The following is an 18,656-nucleotide window of genomic DNA, read 5'->3' as shown; positions in this document are numbered from 1 at the left end:
CTCTAGGAAGAGTCCTGGTGGTTCCAAACTTCTTCCATTTACACATGATGGAGGCCACTGTGCTCATTGGGACCTTCAATGCTGCAGAAATGTTTCTGTACCCTTCCCCAGATCTGTGCCTCGATACAATCCTGTCTCGGCGGTCTACAGACAATTCCTTGGACTTCATGGCTTGGTTTGTGCTCTGACATGCACTGTTAACTGTGGGACCTTATATAGACAGGTGTGTGCCTTTCCAAATCATGTCCAATCAACTGAATTTACCACAGGTGGACTCCAATCAAGTTGTAGAAACATCTCAAGGATGAGCTCAATTTTGAGTGTCATGGCAAAGGCTGTGAATACTTACGTACATGTGATTTCTAAATTGGCAAAGATTTCAGACAAACTTCTTTCACATTGTCATTATGGGGTATTGTTTGTAGAATATTGAGGAAAATAATGAATTTAATCCATTTTGGAATAAGGCTGTAACAACAAAATGTGCTTGTTTGAGTATTTCTGTAACTGCTTATCTCCTGGGATTATTGGATTTATTAAGACATTATTAGTCTCATATAAAGATTGACATTTTATAAATGAACAGTACCTGTTTTGTAAACTTACCCTAATCATAAAACAAAACGTTTTGGATCTCTTCTAGACAGTATATTTAAAGGCAAAAAACATTTTGTAAATAAGATGCTTGTTTGGGAATTTAAGTTCAGACAATAAATTAAGTTTCAAAATCAGAGACAACAAATTTTAAAAATAAAATTTATTAGCATCTCTCTAATGTGTATAAATAAAAACATTTATAAGAAATAATGCATATATGCCTTATGAGCGGAACAATAACTGGATTATATGTGATACAAAGGAGCATAGGCTTATTAACCTCTCTTTTTTTTCATCTCTTTAACATTTTCAATTTCTTAGTATATGTCTGTGAGAATGTACCTCAAACTTCAAACAATACGCATACAAAGTTTCAATTCTACATTCGGTCATACGAATAAAAGAAACGATGACAGAAGTTCAACAGCAACAATGGAGAGAACATGGAATTTTGTCAGTTTTACAATTTTCATTTAAGAGAGAACTTTGCAAAACAGCGTCAACTTTAAAATGAAAAACGGTGACCAAAAAAAGTGAACGTTGTCACACGTAACTGATAAGTGCCTTACTGTGACAATAATCAAATTCATCCTACAGCAATTCTGGCCAGTTTTTCGTCATTTTAAATAAACTGCACAGTTTCAACAATTCAAGCAAGATCTTTAAAAGGCTAGTTTACCCAAAATGTAACTTTTTAATTTAAATGTAACATTTACCACCTAATGAGGGCAGGTAAATTATCCCTTTAAGGTAGTTGTTTAGATTTGAGAATAAATCTTGTGAAAAATAAATAAAAATGCACAAAAGTGGTAAAATTGACATATATATCGTGCATTTGTAACATTTGTTAGTTTATGTTCATAAAAAAAAAATCACGGTAACACTTATAACTCAATCATTTTGTGGGCTCTTACTGGGTTTTCTAAGAGTTAAGACCTCCTCTGCCATCCACAACACACTGGTTTTGGTCATGCTTTCAACACACGGGATGGTTGAAATAAAATCAAATCTACAGATTTGTACAAGTAACGAGAACTTCCAAACAAACAAATCCCAAAAAGTTGTCAGTATATTGGTCTGAGGTAAAAAGAAAACAAACACGACTAACGTGAACAAATGTGGATGCATAACACGCAAAAATGGCGACAGCTAAAAGGCAACACCTACCTTTCGAATCACAACACTGTGTGATGCTGCCAAGAAACAAAATCGTCATACTGTCATAACATGTAACAATGCTCAATTGGCCTTTGCAGTACTTTCAAGTCCATATTTTGAATGCCACACTAAAATCCTTTTTCACGAAAACAGAATTAACTTTTCAAATGGGGAACACCACATCAAGAACGGTTTTCAGATGTTGTTAGATTAAACAAAACAAATGTATAAGAAATAGTGAGCTGAATGAGTATGTGATGTGTCAGTATATTATGGTTGGGATTTGGCATAGTGGAGCATGAGAACCCTGGTGACGTCTCTAAAGCCGAATGGAATGAAGGAAGTACACAAGAACTTTGAAGAATGATGTGCTCTCTGCTCATCCCATGTCATCAGAGTGCAAAGATACCCTTATTTGATGTGTTGTGTGATACACACACACACACACACACACACACATATATACATATATTGACAATTAAATATATACGTATATATGCATATGCCTAGCTCTAGTGTCCATAACTCTGAAAAACTAAAACTCTGAGAATTCTTTTGCGCATTTTTCTGTAACAGACACGCGAATTTCTTCCTCTTCATAGTCGTCGAAGTTGCTTGTGTCCCCGGGGCCTCTGCACTTTGGTATGAATGGTGCTTCCACCTGATGAGAGATAGGAGAGAATGGTGTTTCAGCAAGTCTACCCAGCTTCTTCAATATTCATTCTCGCTAACCAGTTAAATGTTATTCAGGTCCATATGATATAAATAAACAAATATTTATGACCAAGTAGAGTCAATCGATTCCATTTTTCAATTGAATTACATGACATGCTGATTCATTAATCAAGTGAATGCATTAAAACAACAGTCCCATTATAAATATATATATATATAATATTTTGGCTCTGTTCCTAAACCTTGTGAGCTCACTGTCTACTGACTACATAGGCAGCTACCTTCAAAAGGCATCTTCCAAACCTAAGTGGAATTCATACGTTATCTCTTTATTGACAACAACTCAGCCAGACATACAAGTAGCACTCATCATGCAAAGTGCACAAAGAACTCAACTATTTTTAATATTTATAAAACGTTTTATCAATGCTTTTTAAATGTAGTGCAGCAACTAGCAATTATATTAAAACACGATTAGTTGATAATTTCTTAGATTAATCAGCTTAAAAATGCACATTTTTATCCTTTTTAATACAATTATTTTATTTTGTTCTGTAACAGTTAATCGAAATAATCGATAATGAAAATCAACAAATTTTGAAAAATAATACACGAAATAGCAAATTTCATTGTCGATTAGTTGGAAATGGACAGCATTCACAGAGAAACTGTCAGTGACGTCACTTGCAGAGTGGCTTTATTCTATAAATATAAGGGACTTTATACAGTTACTGTTCAGAATAAAGACATTAAAAGGGCTGCAACTAACGATTATTTTGATAATGGATTCATCCGATTAGTAATTTAATCGAATAATAAAAAATAAAAAAAGTGTGATTTTCAAAAAACAGAAATGATAAAGGGCTTAACTATTTGGTTTGATTTAAGGTACCGAATTCACAATTCTACTCACAAAACTTTGAACACAGCCCGAATCATGAAAAGTTAAGGTTAAATGTATTATTTGCATTACTTTCAGGACATATGCAAAACAGTTCCTTTATTTGTAAAACTTAAACAGTACTGGTCTTTAAAGAGTAAAATGATCCAGCGGTGATGGAGTGGGACTAAAAACTTTGTTTGCTTGTTTCTTAGCGCCATGCCAGCTTCGATAGCTATTTTCATGGCGAAAAACAGGTTAAACTAATAAAAGTAAAACTAAAGATGTTTAAGATGAATTTTTACTAAACATTGTAAAACTAAATTTGGACTAATTTTGTTAAAATCCTTTTCAAGGGTGTCCAAAAATTTGAAGTGTTTAAAGTGCTCGTGTGCTGGACAACTTTGGTCGTTTTCAAACACATTTCATCATGCGAATGCATTTTTCACTCCTGTATATATTCAAACCTTTTCTGTATTCAATGTATGCATAAAATAAAATAAAAAAATTGAATTGGCTTTTTATCCAATCAATCGAAGAAATGATCAAAGACTAATCGATTATCAAAATAAATGTTAATTTTCAAAAACATTTACCCGGAAAATCAGTTACATTTATTGTTGATTAATTTAATTACTGATCAGTTGTTGAAGCACTAACTGAAATGGAATACAAATATATATAAAATCAACATTGTGCTCTACACCATCCGCCATCATGGATTCTATTTTTCCGCAAAGTTCGTCACAATGCAATCATAATTTTGCTGCCTACTTTTTGGATCAGTGCACCTAAGATTCTGTTTGCATAGATATCTCACTTAGTCTGGGAACAGAAGTTTTGGAAAAAACAAAACATGATGGGATCTAACAGATAAGCTCAATAACTGAAGACAATCTCTTACCTTTCTCTCATAGATGGCTATCCAATCAGTTGTGGCAAACCATTTGTGGTTTTTGATATCATTGACACCGTTCCTGAGGTTGCCATACCGCTTGGTCAGATCCACCTGAAGCAGATTCCTCAGTAGATCTTTCAAATCAGAGCTGAAGTGTGATGGAAATCGTACCTATAAAACATGGTCAAGTTGGCATTTTGATTGGGTGTTTGTGTATGCAAATGAATTAAATTAAACAATTGTGTAAGTACAGTAAACCCAACACAATTTGCCCGTACCTTTCCGGACACTATTTTCTCATAGATCTGAATGGGCTGGTCTGCAAAAAATGGGGGATATCCAGCTGCCATTTCATATATGAGGACACCAAGAGCCCACCAGTCCACGGCCTTGTTGTATCCCTGAATTAAGACAATAAATAAGTAATTTGCACCAATTGTAAATCAGCTGTGATCAAACTGCATCTGAATGTGGCCCAAATTCTTTTTCCCCTCACAGGTCTATTTTTTGGATGACAGTGTGAACAGTAAAAATCACATTAAACCTGATATTTTTCAATTCCAATCTGGACCAGTGTGTTATATGGAAATAAATCAGATACGTGATCATGTGAAAAATGTGAATTGGTCACACTGGCCTATAGTGGGAATGTAGCATTAGATTCAACGCAAGAGAATAGTTCTGACCTTGCTGAGGATGATCTCTGGGGCCAGATACTCTGGAGTTCCACATAATGTCCAGGTTCTGCCTTTTACTCTTTTTGCAAACCCAAAGTCTGTTACCTGCGAGGGACATAACAGTTTAGTGCATTTTAAATTTTTAACCCATAAAGATGATATCTAGTATAACAGCATTGGGATGCTAATATATTATATAATACTATAGTATTGTGTTTATCTGCTCATATAATCCTTCAGGTTACCTGTATGTATCCTTGCTGGTCAATAAGCAGGTTCTCTGGCTTCAGGTCTCTGTAGATGAGGTCTAGTGAGTGGAGGTACTCAAAGGTCAGGACGATCTGCGCTGCATAAAACCGTGCATGCGGTTCACTGTGTGCCCAAGAAATTAAGACAGAGTTAGACTCAAAGCAAGAGACATAATCCACAGAACAACTTTACCATACTATGTAAAATCAAAAAAGTGTCAGAAATTAATAAGGGCATGGGGTAAAAATGGCAAAAAGGCTTATTATCTAGTTATGGGTTTAGAGACTATTATAGCTGCACTACAGAACTTTGGGCTCTCTAGCGACATCTGTGGTTGAAACCTGAAATTTAACTTGCGGAAGAACATTTTACACAAGTGGTGTTTCCGCACTGTTTTTCTGCGAGGAATAATTTTATTGTTTGTGGTTACCTGCTTTGCATGAGGTATTCACCGGCAGAGTCATGATGTGCTATCTTCATGTTGATAAGTTTTTCATTTAAAGGAGATATTAATTGCATTTTCGAAGATCAACAACATTCTTATTTATATATTTGAATATGATCATTCATGTTTACTCATCCAACACACATTAATGCTTGTACTTGTGATGAGAAAGTGAACCACCACCATTTAAAAGGTGGAATACATTTAGTGTAATTGCACCAAAAAAAAATGTATTATGAGATTTACATATAACACATTTCAAGCATATTTCAGCAACATGAAGATCAAATAGTCATACAAAACAGGATGTAAACAGCGCAAGTATGAATGAGTGCTCACCATCTAAAAGAGATTGAGGCAACCGACAAAACATTTTCTACTTTCATTGGATTAAAGGCCTGGCAAGTCATCACTCTAGCTAAACATTCAAAGATTTTTAAATCTGTCAAGTTCTCTGTTTGGTAAACAACTTCAGTACAGAAAAGTGGAAATGTACATTCTCTTGTATATTGTTAATAAGGAGAGTCCAGCAAAAAATAATAAAAAATTCTGTTTTGTTTTTCGACGTTCTGTACACGTTTTCAGCTTTCTTTTTTTAAATTCCCTTTTCTCCCAATGTTGGAATGCCCAATTCCCACTACTTCAGTATGTCCTGGTGGTGGCGCGGTTACTCGCCTCAATCCAGGTGGCGTAGGACAAGTCCCAGTTGCCTCTGCATTTGAAACCATCAATCCACGCATCTTATCGTGTGACTCGTTATGCATGACACCGCGGAGACTCACAGCATGGGGAGGCTCATGCTACTCGCCGCAATCCACACACAACCACTAATCAGGACCACGAGGAGGTTACCCCATGTGAATCTACCCTCCCTAGCAACAGGGCCAATTTGGTTGCTTAGGAGACCTGGCTGGAGTGACTCAGCACACCCTGGATTTGAACTCGTGACTCCAGGTGTGGTAGTCAGCATCAATACTCGCCGAGCTACCCAGGCCCCTTACGGTATTCAGCTTTCTTGAAATTTTCATTAAATGTTTTCAAGGTACAACTTCAAATTTCAATGATCTGATACATTTACCCAATTACTTCAAATTTAAGTGTGTCAGGAATTGGGTTGGGAACCAAGAACCGGTTCTGAAGAAAATGCCGGAATCGTATGATCTGCATGACTTTCGGTTCCGTTGACAAACTGACGTTAATGCAGTTTCACACTGAGTCAGGAGAAATGAATGAATCGCTCTGACAACTTGAACGCATCTTCACACTCACCTGAACCTTCCAATTCTTCTAAGATGTGAGAACATCTCTCCTCCTGGTACATACTCCATCACCATATATAAATTGGAGTTGTCCTATGAGAATAAATTATTATATGCAATTATATAATTTATATAATAACATATATCAACATATGTAAATTAGAATTAACTTTGAGAGACACACAGAGCGAATGACTGTAGGATACCTTGAAAGCATATTCCAATCTGACAAGGAACGGGAAGGATACTGCTTGCAATATTCTCTTTTCATTTAGCGTGTGCTCCACTTGTTTCAACTTCACCACCTTTAAATAAAAAAAATAAAAAGCCAATTCTTGAGCTGACATATGATCAGAGAAAAAACAGTGACGATGCTAATTTTGTCTCAAAAGAATGTTCTGGGTTCGAAACAAATTAAGCTCAATTAACAGCATTTGTGACAATGTTGATTACCACAAACATTTATTTAGTCTCATCCCTTGTTTATTAAAAAAAAGAAGCAATAATCATGGAAATAACATTTCAAGAAACGGAAGGTTACACAAGTTATAGCTCACTACTCCACACACCTTTTGCTTGTCCAGAATTTTCATGGCATAGAATTGATCTGTAGCCTTGTGTTTTACCAACATGACTCTCCCGAACGATCCCGTGCCCAGCGTCTTCAGTCTGTCAAAGTCATCTAGGCCAGTTGTGCTCTACAAGATACAACAAACATTAGAAGAAAAGTTCTCAGGCAACAATTCAGATATTCCATCATTACAATATTGCAAACGTAACAGAAAAAAGTATCAATTCATGCACAGAGATGGGCGAAATACGGTTAAATCGTAGTTGTGCAAAATTATGCAGTGAGGCCTCGTAAAGAATTTTCAAATGCAACCTGATGTGATAGTTCTTGCCTCCTAAATGTTTTGCTTTCTTGTGTATATTTTATATTATTTTCAACCTGTTAAAATGATGGACAGCATTTTGAAATGATAAATGTTTTAGTGATAAATAACAAAACATTCTGGCCAATTCAACCTCTGCTTCCAATCACTTAACAATACAAGAGAAAACGAGGAGCAGCAACTTCTGTGGGGTGGAACAGACCCTCCTCTATAAAGCCCAAAGTATACTTCGGCTTGGATGCGAATGCTAGCATCTTCAAACAGTCGAACAAAAGTCAAACAGAAGTCCAAAGTAAACTTCCATTTACGGTGCGCACACACACACACAGGTGGTTGGAGCATGCATGCTACGATTGCAATGGGACACCAGACTATTTCTCTTCAGGAGTTTAGACACTTTTTTTTATAGTCCTTCAGACTCGAGTTATACAATTGCTCTTGACCTCATCACACACACACGCTCTTGACACGCACACCCAATGTTGTTGTTTCCACCATCCTCTACTGTTATTTAGAGGCGATTACAAACTGATGTTTATTAATAAAAATGGACATGATTTGGGAGTCCAACTTTACTTTGATAGACTTAAATGTGAATCACTTTTCATAAAAGTTTGTATATTTCAAGAATACTGCAACAGGGGGCCAGGGTAGCTCATAGAGTATTGACGCTGACTACCAATCCTTGAGTCATGAGTTTGAATCCAGGGCGTGCCGAGTCTCCCAAGCAACCAAATTGGCCCGGTTGCTAGGGAAGGTAGAGTCACATGGGGTAACCTCCTCATGGTCACGATGAGTGATTCTCAATCTTAATGGGGCATATCATAAGTTGTGCATGGATTGCTTTGAGTCTCCGCGGTGTCATGCACAACGAGCCACGTGATAAATTGCGTGGATTAACTGTCTCAGAAGTGGAGGCAACTGAGACTTGTCACCCGGATTGAGGCGAGTAACCGCACCACCACGAGGACCTACCATGTAGTGGGAATTGGGCATTCCAAATTGGGAGAAAAAGGGGATAAAAAAGAAAAAACCATAGAGTTCCTAATAAAATGCTAGGTGAGTGAAAATTTCTGCTTAAATCACCCATCCCTACATACACTATTCTTACTACACACTCGAACAGAGCAGTCATACAGTGTCTTAAATATGCTACTAACAAACAGCAGATCTGAAAACCCAGGACAGATGGAGAAACATCAAGACAGCAGCAGCATTTTCATCAGTTCCTGACAATCACAAAAAACACTAGAAAACTTAATATATTATCCCATTTATGTTTTGTGCATTTTAAAGGATATTAGAGTGGTTAGAGCTTTTATTGCCTTGGAAGTATAACAAGAAATCAAAACAATCTACCTTCGAAATAAATTTCCTTTTCAGCTTATGTCACCAATCTCCCTTTTCAATCCCTCCCACCAACTGGTATGTAACACTCACTTTTCACTCACCTAGTAGATAGGTTTATCAACTCGTCAGACTTATGGTAGCCTGAAATAATTAGGTTGGTTTTGGGTTCACCTCACTCCGATCAAACCCATTTCTTAGGGGACGTTTACATGCATTGCTCACATAGACATTCTTGTGTTCAATACCAGCTAGACTGAGTGCAACAGAATGGAACAAAATGCAGTGGACACCTTGAGAACGCATATGCATTATATGGATCAGCATGAACAATTTTTTTTTTTTAGGGTGATCTGAGCTAAAGTACAATGATACCATTGGTGCCAGACTTTACTGTTGATTTGAAATACGCCCTTTGATTGCAATCTTGACCAAAAGCTTTGGAGATTTTGGTCTTTTGCCATTTAAGTAGATAAGAGAAACAGAAAACAGCTGCCCGGGATCTTTTCCAAGATGGCCGCCGATAATAATGACATTACTTGACTAGTCGAACGCATCCAATACATTTCTGCTGGATAAAATTTTGTCCGGCCCTACACTTTTTTTTTTTTTTTTTTATCTGGTAAAAAAATCTGTTTCACATTTACAGCAGTAAAATGGTTTACGTAAGCTGTTTCATGTTGTGCTCACCTGTGGTGGAGATTCCCATTTTCTCAAGAAATCTTCTTTGGCTTTGGCTAGAAACTCTTTGACTGCATGGAAAGAGAGGAAACAAAGTTGTAAGCTTGAAAACAGATGGTTTAATCTGAGGCACTAACATTACAGGTCTTTTAATGTATGTGAATGCTATCAAGCATTAAACGACGCTGCGTATCAAGTCAAAATAACTAATCAGACTGAATTAAATGAAGGTTATTTCTTTATTCTAGTCAGCAAAATCAGGCAATCTCACAAGGGTTGACATGGACGTCAGTGGTGAAAAGGTGTTCTTGTGATGCATGCATCTCTTTTGTAATTAACAAACACAGGAGGAGCACGATATTAACATTATTAAAGGAATAGTTCACCCAAAAATTACAATTCTCTCATCATTTACTCACCCTCATGTTATCCCAGATGTGTATGACTTTCTTTCATCTGCTGAACACAAATCAAGATTTTTTTGCATCTCAGCTATGTAGGTCCATACAGTGCAAATGAATGGGTGCCAAAATTTTAAAGCTCCAAAGTGAAAACATACTCCAGATGATTCCAGTGGTTAAATCAATATCTTCTGAAGTGATATGATAGGTGTGGGTGAGAAAAAGATCAATATTTAAATGTTTTTCCCTTCACTTTCACCTCCTGTTTTTGGTGATTCACATTCTTTGTGCACATCACCCCCTACTGGGGAGGAGAATTAATGCTAAAGAATTACTTAGGCCTAAATATTGATCTGTTTCTAACCCACACCTATAATATCATGTCTGAAGATATGGATTTAACCACTGGAGTCTTATGGATTACTTTCATGCTCACTGTATGTGGATTTTGGAGCTTCATCATTTTGGCACCCATTCACTTGCATTGTATCGACCTACAGAGCTGAAATATTCTTCCAAAAATCTTCATTTGTGTTCTGCAGGAGAAAGAAATTCATACACATCTGCAGGGGGGTGAGTAAATCATAAGAACATTTTCATTTGTGGTTGAACTATCCCTTTAAACTCAAGACAATTCCATTTAAAGAGGAAAAAACACCAAAGCAGACTTCAGTTGACTGCAGTGACAGAAAAACAATGAGGAAAAAGACAGCTAATCATTTAGAATTGACTGCATCTTGCAGAGGCCAAGAGAGTTTTTACGACTGTTTTCCGTCACTGCGGTCACCTAATTTAATTATGATCATACCAAAAGTCTCTATAGATCACCAAGGATTTTCAGGAACATTCACCCATATGGATGGGATGATTGAGAGACAGACAGACAGACAAAGAGACACAGAAAGAGAGAGACAGAGAGAGAGAGATAAAAGAAAGTTTTCTGTCAAACAGTAATATCAGTTAAGCTGTGCAAGACATGACAAAAAATACAAGTCTAACAAATGAAAAACAGCAACTAGACATGAAGCAGATGTGGATAGAAAGAGTCGACAATTTATGCAGAGTAAAGACAACGTACCAAGATGACTTTTAAATATGTTTTAGAAGTTTATGCATGATAACTAGACAACATAGATATTCATGGATATATTAGCCACAACACAGAGTCATCTGTACATGACAAATGTTAAATTTAACTAGGCTTAAAAACTATTTTGGGCATTGTATTGCCATGTAGCTTACGTATACTTAATTTCTAACAGCCAGTTTCTGTAGCTCTGACTGGACTGAAGATTTTTTACAACAGTGGATGTCTGCAGGAGGATTCTTCTCACGGTCACATCCTTTTATGGTATGTTCTCCTTCCACAAGTATGTGCAGGCCTGGAATAGGCCATTTTGAAAAGGACACCTCCTCAGAATAACTGGTTAGACAAAGACTGGAATGTAAACCAGTATGAGCACAACCTATGCGCATGTGTGACAAGTCGGTAAGAATACCAGTAAAGGTGTACAATAACATGGAATCTGATGATGTGTGCTGATCTTTTTTTTTTTTTTAAATGGACCTACTACAAATTATTGCAAATAATTCCAGCACATGCTGCGCGTTAAGGCCAAAGTCTACTTTGCGCATTCCGATCAGCAAAACGTACAAACATAGTATGCGTGGCGCAAATGTAGTCATCAGCACAGTTCGGCAGACTGTCTGCGCGTGGCCCAGATTTTGTCAACACGTGGGCAGTCCTGATCTGTGTGCATCATAAGTTTCGAAACCATTGTATTCTCTTGCGGTCATAAGAGTATACTGAGAAAGTCACCGTGGTCGATCAGGTACAATCCCATCCAGAAAACACAAAAAGAAAGTATACCCAAGCCTTAAAGCGTATGTGCAGTTAGAAAAATCGGCACGTACACGTTCGGTGCTCGAGCTCTCTGCTGATGACAGAATGTGTCACATGTCCTGTATGCATACACCCAGCATTCGCGTCTGACCAAAGTAACCAGTTTTCCTAGCAACCACTGGGCGGCGCCATGATGATTCCAATTGCCTGTTTGCCGTTTCTGGTCTTGAGATGTGATAACTACCAAAATGAGTGATCCAGACAGAACAACAGGCACTTACATATTTTTGGAGTAAAAATAAATTTCAGGCTCAACTTGTGCTATTGTTGGCTGTCATAACTCAAAGGAGTTAATGATATCAGCACCTCTAACCTGGGACTAGCCGGGCTGGGCAGTAGGATGATGTTATCGGACATCGACGATGTCTTACAAAGACCCTGATGCTTATTGCGACACTCTCTGACATACGATAATTGACAATATTGGAAACTGGCAAAACCATGGATATGGGAAGTCTCCAAACATATTAAACAGAATCCCAGGGTGTGAAAATAGCACCCACCATCTGCAAAATGCGACAAGGCTGAATCCAGTTTGCGAACTCCTCATTCAAATGCAAGTATTTCATGCACGGATAATTTTGATCATCTACCTGCAACAGGCTGGCGACTTGTAAGGTGTCTCAGAGTGACACATGACAAGAATTGCTGTTAGTAACAAAGATACATGCTTGAAGAAACACACTTTATTATAATTAAAGAACAGACAAAAGAAAAGCCATAAATCCTCGTGTCTGATTGGCTGTTTGTTCAGAGGTGTGCAGTGCTAGTTTGTCTCATGGAACAAGCGCATGTAGAGTTTTCACTCATTTTTTCTCGGTTTCATTCATCTGAAAACTGTTTGCAAAAATAATGTCATCTATGAGAATGCTGTAAATGATCTCCGATCATCTCAGGCAGTGCTGTAAGTTTAGTTACTTTATTTCCATGCAGTTGACATCCATTGTGAACGCAACTCTGCAGGTTCAGTAATATATATATTTGTATTAAAGAAACAAAGAAGAAAGGGATTAAATCATAAATAAATAAAAATCACCTTGAACCTAAACATTTGTTCTTTCAATTTTATTTTATTTAGACAGCATTAACTGTATTACCAAATGCAATACAAACACAATTTCGATAAGAACACACATTTGGCAGCATTATTTAGGGAACAGAAGGGAATTTATTAGGCTTATTTTTTAATATTCTCTAGTAGTAATTTTCCACCTGGTGTTGTTGACAAATACTTGCAAATGGAGCCGGTGAATATTTAAATAAGATTTTGTGATTACTTCTTTGTGATTAATTAGCTTTTTTTTTTTTTTATTTAGAAATGCCTTTTGTGTTTTTGTGTAAAGCAAAATCAATTAAGTAAAGAAATTAACTGACCCTCGGCAAATTTTTGCACGAATTAGTGGATCCACAAGGTGGGAATACTCACATTTGAGCCGCTGTTGTCACTAAGAAACGCTAAAAGATGTAATCGCTGGTAAATTATAAGTACAACAACAGTTGCAGAGCGCATGCGCCAACCGCCTGTGTATACGCGCAGTCAAATGGGGCATACTTTGACATAATTTTCGATTGTATACAGAGTTGCACCGCACCAAAACCCTGACAGCCAAAGATGTGACAGCAAATGAGAGTTAATAAATGACAAATTATTAAATAATATGTGTGAACTATTCCTTTAATAGTCCTTTAAATATGTTCATCTCAACATACACACCGCCTGAAATGACACCTCAGGAGTCAACTTCACAAACAATTTCCCGCCTTTTACAAGTTATCTGCGAAGAACGACTTATCTGAGGTGTTAAAAAGTATGACAGATTTCTAAACGCTGTACAAGCCTAATAAAATATCACTTTTATTATTTATGACAAACAGAACATACTAAAGCATGAAATTCTGCATAAAATGTTATATTTAATATTAAATATAACATTTACATCGGTATAACTCTGCATGGAAGTATACAAATAAACTCAAGGCTAACAAATCCTCTCACATGTATATACTTTTCAATCGTAAAACGAATTGATAAATTAAGCCGTCTTAGTCAGTAGTTGTTCGAGCGGCTATAACAAGCGTTTAATTAATTAAGTAGCTTTGTGTTATTAACTAGAGACAGACTGATGTCAACAGGCCCGATCTGACAGTTTATGCTCAACCAGATCAACGGATAATTTCAACCGCACTACCTAATGGCGACTAAAGCGACGTAAATGAAGAAAACATGTGTGAACGATAAGAGATCGCGAGTGTTTCTCCCGATACAGGCGGAGCAGCTCGTCTATCTGTCTGGGCCTCCTGTACATGAGCACATGGCCTATTAACCTCCAACCTTTGGGCTTTAATACACACCTCAAGCAGTAGTTATGAAAACAAAATGCTTTTGCATGACACTGGTTTTTCTTATTATAGCAGAATGCATTCAATCGCTTCCCTTCATGTATAAATAACTGACACTGCTTGTTTAGGCCTACAGTGAAGCTAGTTTTACTCACTTACGGGTTTCTAGATGACAAGCAACTGCTGTAGTGTAATTTACACATAAAAACCCTGTGCTAGTTTTGATCAACACAACATAAACACTCATTTCCATGCCATTGTAGTTTGAAAGCGCCAACCCTCCAGATCTGTTTCACATTTGCATGATACAAACTCACTAGCAAGCTAGCCAACTAACATTAGCCGTAACGTATTAACACTATCAAGACCTGAGCTTTGTTAAGTAATGCACCACTTTATAACAGTATGCATAGTCGCCAGCTCGTACCGCTCTCCTGTTCATTGCCTTTCTTGGCGGTCGCTGCGTTGCCCATCGTGCGGGAGACCCGGACGCTTCTCGGCCGTGAGTGCGGACTCGACGACAGTAAGTCCTTGGAGGAGATAGGATCCCTGCACTCGACACCTCGGCCCGTGTCTTATGGATAAACACTTTACACAAACGATGGTCTACAAACAGAGAAACGTGTCGCGCGATAGTTCCCCGTCCTTGCCGCAGTTGGCAGCGCTGGTCTCCGCCAGTGATCGCGGAGTCTCTTGACTTTCTTGCCGCGTTCTTCACTCGCTGAGCCGGACACTCTTCTTCTACTGGCGGGTAGGCATGAAGATTGCGCTCATCCCGCCACCTGCTGGACTTGAGGAGAGATTAGACTCCATCAATTGAGCACAGGAAAAGATTACAGAGCAGCAAATAGATTTGTTTTTGTTGTGTTTTGTTTTCTTCAAAAATGTGTTTTTATTTTTGTTTATGTCAGAAAATCAAATGGGAAAAATATTATATGCTAAAACATTTTAATGCTCTTGCTCACCAAGGAATCCTTTTCATACACAGTGGTAATTCATGTGTTCCAGTCATTTTGACCCAGGCGTCCTTTTTATTCTTACAAAAAAAAAAAAAAATATATATATATATATATATATATATATACACAGTGCATCCAGAAAGTATTCACAGCGCTTCACTTTTTCCACATTTTGTTATGTTACAGCCTTATTCCAAAATGGATTAAATTCATTATTTTCCTCAATTCTTCAAACAATATATAATGACAAAGTGAAAGAAGTTTGTTTGAAATATTTGCAACTGTATTAAAAATAAAAAATGAAATAATCACATGTACATAAATATTCACAGTCTTTGCCATGACACTCAAAATTGAGCTCAGGTGCATCCTGTTTCCACTGATCATCCTTGAGATGTTTCTACAACTTGATTGGAGTCCACCTGTGGTAAATTCAGTTGATTGGACATGATTTGGAAAGGCACACACCTGTCTATATAAGGTCCCACAGTTTACAGTGCATGTCAGAGCACAAACCAAGCAATGAAGTCCAAGGAATTGTCTGTAGACTGCCGAGACAGGATTGTATCGAGGCACAGATCTGGGGAAGGGTACAGAAACATTTCTGCAGCATTGAAGGTCCCAATGAGCACAGTGGCCTCCATCATGTGTAAATGGAAGAAGTTTGGAACCACCAGGACTCTTCCTAGAGCTGGCCGCCCGGCCAAACTGAGCGATCGGGGGAAAAGGGCCTTAGTCAGGGAGGTGACCAAGAACCCGATGGTCACTCTCACAGAGCTCCAGCATTTCTCTGTGGAGAGAGGAGAACCTTCCAGAAGAACAACCATCTCTGCAGCACTCCACCAATCAGGCCTGTATGGTAGAGTGGCCAGACGGAAGCAACTCCTCAGTAAACGGCACATGACAGCCCGCCTGGAGTTTGCCAAAAGGCATCTGAAGGACTCTCTGACCATGAGAAACAAAATTCTCTGGTCTGATGAAACAAAGATTGGCCTGAATGGCAAGCATCATGTCTGGAGGAAACCAGGCACTGCTCATCACCTGGCCAATACCTTCCCTAGAGTGAAGCATGGTGGTGGCAGCATCATGCTGTGGGGATGTTTTTCAGCGGCAGGAACTGGGAGACTAGTCAGGATCGAGGGAAAGATGAATGCAGCAATGTACAGAGATATCCTTGATGAAAACCTGCTCCAGAGCGCTCTGGACCTCAGACTGGGGTGAAGGTTCAACTTCCAACAGGACAACGACCCTAAGCACACAGCCAGGATATCAAAAGAGTGGCTGTGGGACAACTCTGTGAATGTCCTTGAGTGGCCCAGCAAGAGCCCAGACTTGAACCCGATTGAACATCTCTGGAGAAATCTGAAAATGGCTGTGCACCATGCAACCTGATGGAGCTTGAGAGGTCCTGCAAAGAAGAATGGGAGAAACTGCCCAAAAATAGGTGTGCCAAGCTTGTAGCATCATACACAAAAAGACTTGAGGCTGTAATTGGTGCCAAAGGTGCTTTAACAAAGTATTGAGCAAAGGCTGTGAATTTCTTATGTGTTTTTTTTTTTTTTTATTTGTAATAAATTTGCAAAAATTTCAAACAAACTTTTCACATTGTCATTATGGGGTATTGTTTGAAGAATTGAGGAAAATGATGAATTTAATAAATTTTGGAATAAGGCTGTAACATAACAAAATGTGGAAAAAGTGAAGCGCTGTGAATAACTTCCAGAAGCACTGTGTGTATGTATATATCACTTAATCCAAACGGAATACAATTCCTTGAATTTGTTCCCATTTAGTATTTGAGAATTTTTGGACCATTTTCTTTACATTTGTATTTTTTCTCACTTAACATTGTGTTCCCTGTCAAAAATGACTGGCCGTTGGAAACGAATGGATTGGACTACAAAATACAGAAATATATGTTCAGGCGCATCCTAATCCTTTAGATGAGCACATATGTGGCAACAATCTCTCAATATATTGTGTGAGGATTTTTTTTCATATGCGTGCAAATATTTTTTACTGAACATTAATAGATGTGTTGCTGATGTTATTTTGTTGTCACCATTATGGTGATTGTTCTTTTTGGTTAGACAATTGAATCTTGATTAATATGATCGTCTTCTGAGTAGTGCAGTGTTGTTCAAAAGAACAAAACTGTGATTGAGAGGATCCACCTAAATGGTATATCTAAGTGTAATTTCATCTAAGGTATCATTACTAAATGTGAACTCATAAAAATAAATTCATTGTTATGGAAATATAATCTTGTAACTGCTCAAATGCCCAAACTGTCCTGAAAGTATAATTTGGTGGTGGTGTAGTGGCTAAAGCACAGGTTGCACCGGGGGGATTGTCCCTGTAATAAGTGCACTGTAAGTCGCTTTGGATAAAAGCGTCTGCTAAATGTAAATGTGTAAATGTACATCAAAATTCATCAATGGTGACAATCAACAAACTCAATTTCAGATTCATGCCGCACTGCATTATGGGTGTTCCCATAGTACACAACTCAACAATGGCACCCAGCATGCATTGCAACATGAATCTAAAAATTAGTTTGTTGATATTCACCGTTGTTGAGTTTTGTACGCTGAGTGTTATTGTCTGTGTGTGTAACTATGCAAAAGTTGTTAATCCCAAAAGGTTGTTGCATCCTTCACTGACTGCTTAACTTGACAAATAACTGCTGAAGTAACTTTCATATTAACAGCATACAATGACATGATTAATGTAGCTTTGAGTTCATATAAAATAACATTTATCCAACACAATCAGTGCATTACACTTCTATCAGATACTTTTCACTATGAGAATAACCTGAATTCAGCTAATTTAATTATCTCCCACCACAATGCAATTACACTTGTTTTGATGAAATACTATTGCACTGGTTGAAAAAAAATTATTATAACAGAATAAGGTTCAAGTGAATAACCAAAGATAACACTAATCACCGTAATGGTGACTAAATAATTTTTTTTATAAATAACAAAATCAGCAACACTAAATGAAGCTAAAGCTTTATTATCTCCCAACCTTTTACACACATGAAAAAAAATACCAAAGTTACTTATAATAATAGAACATGGCAATGTTGTATTTTGAGCATTTTCAGGCATTCTCCTGTGAGATGTTGAGACATTTAATTTGTTGTCCAAGAGCTTATTTTATTTCCAATTGATGTACATCTCAGTCAGACAGATTCAATTGTCGTGTCTGCTGGTTTGTTGTCTTTTATTCCTGTTCTTGTTGTTCCTGTATCCTTCAGTAGATTCTGCTTGTTAACAACAGGCG

At 37.6% G+C, this 18,656-nt stretch overlaps 1 protein-coding gene across 1 annotated transcript; it reads right to left on the bottom strand.

The window, feature by feature from the left end:
* Positions 1 to 768: 768 nt before the first annotated feature.
* LOC127645310 (cAMP-dependent protein kinase catalytic subunit beta) lies at positions 769 to 15,142 on the bottom strand. The gene is made up of 10 exons (XM_052128883.1): positions 14,831 to 15,142; positions 9,769 to 9,830; positions 7,408 to 7,536; positions 7,045 to 7,143; positions 6,849 to 6,931; positions 5,131 to 5,257; positions 4,895 to 4,990; positions 4,487 to 4,609; positions 4,215 to 4,379; positions 769 to 2,416 (listed from the first exon to the last, which is right to left on the bottom strand). The coding sequence occupies exons 1-10, from the start codon at positions 14,874 to 14,876 to the stop codon at positions 2,291 to 2,293; spliced, it is 1,056 nt and encodes a 351-aa protein (XP_051984843.1). The 5' UTR covers positions 14,877 to 15,142; the 3' UTR covers positions 769 to 2,290.
* Positions 15,143 to 18,656: the final 3,514 nt, after the last annotated feature.

Source organism: Xyrauchen texanus, chromosome 6 (genome assembly GCF_025860055.1).
Source record: "Xyrauchen texanus isolate HMW12.3.18 chromosome 6, RBS_HiC_50CHRs, whole genome shotgun sequence".
In the NCBI taxonomy this organism is placed as follows: Eukaryota; Metazoa; Chordata; class Actinopteri; order Cypriniformes; family Catostomidae; genus Xyrauchen; species Xyrauchen texanus.
Note: the sequence above shows the minus strand (reverse complement) of the source record. Positions and strands in the feature narration are given on the sequence as shown.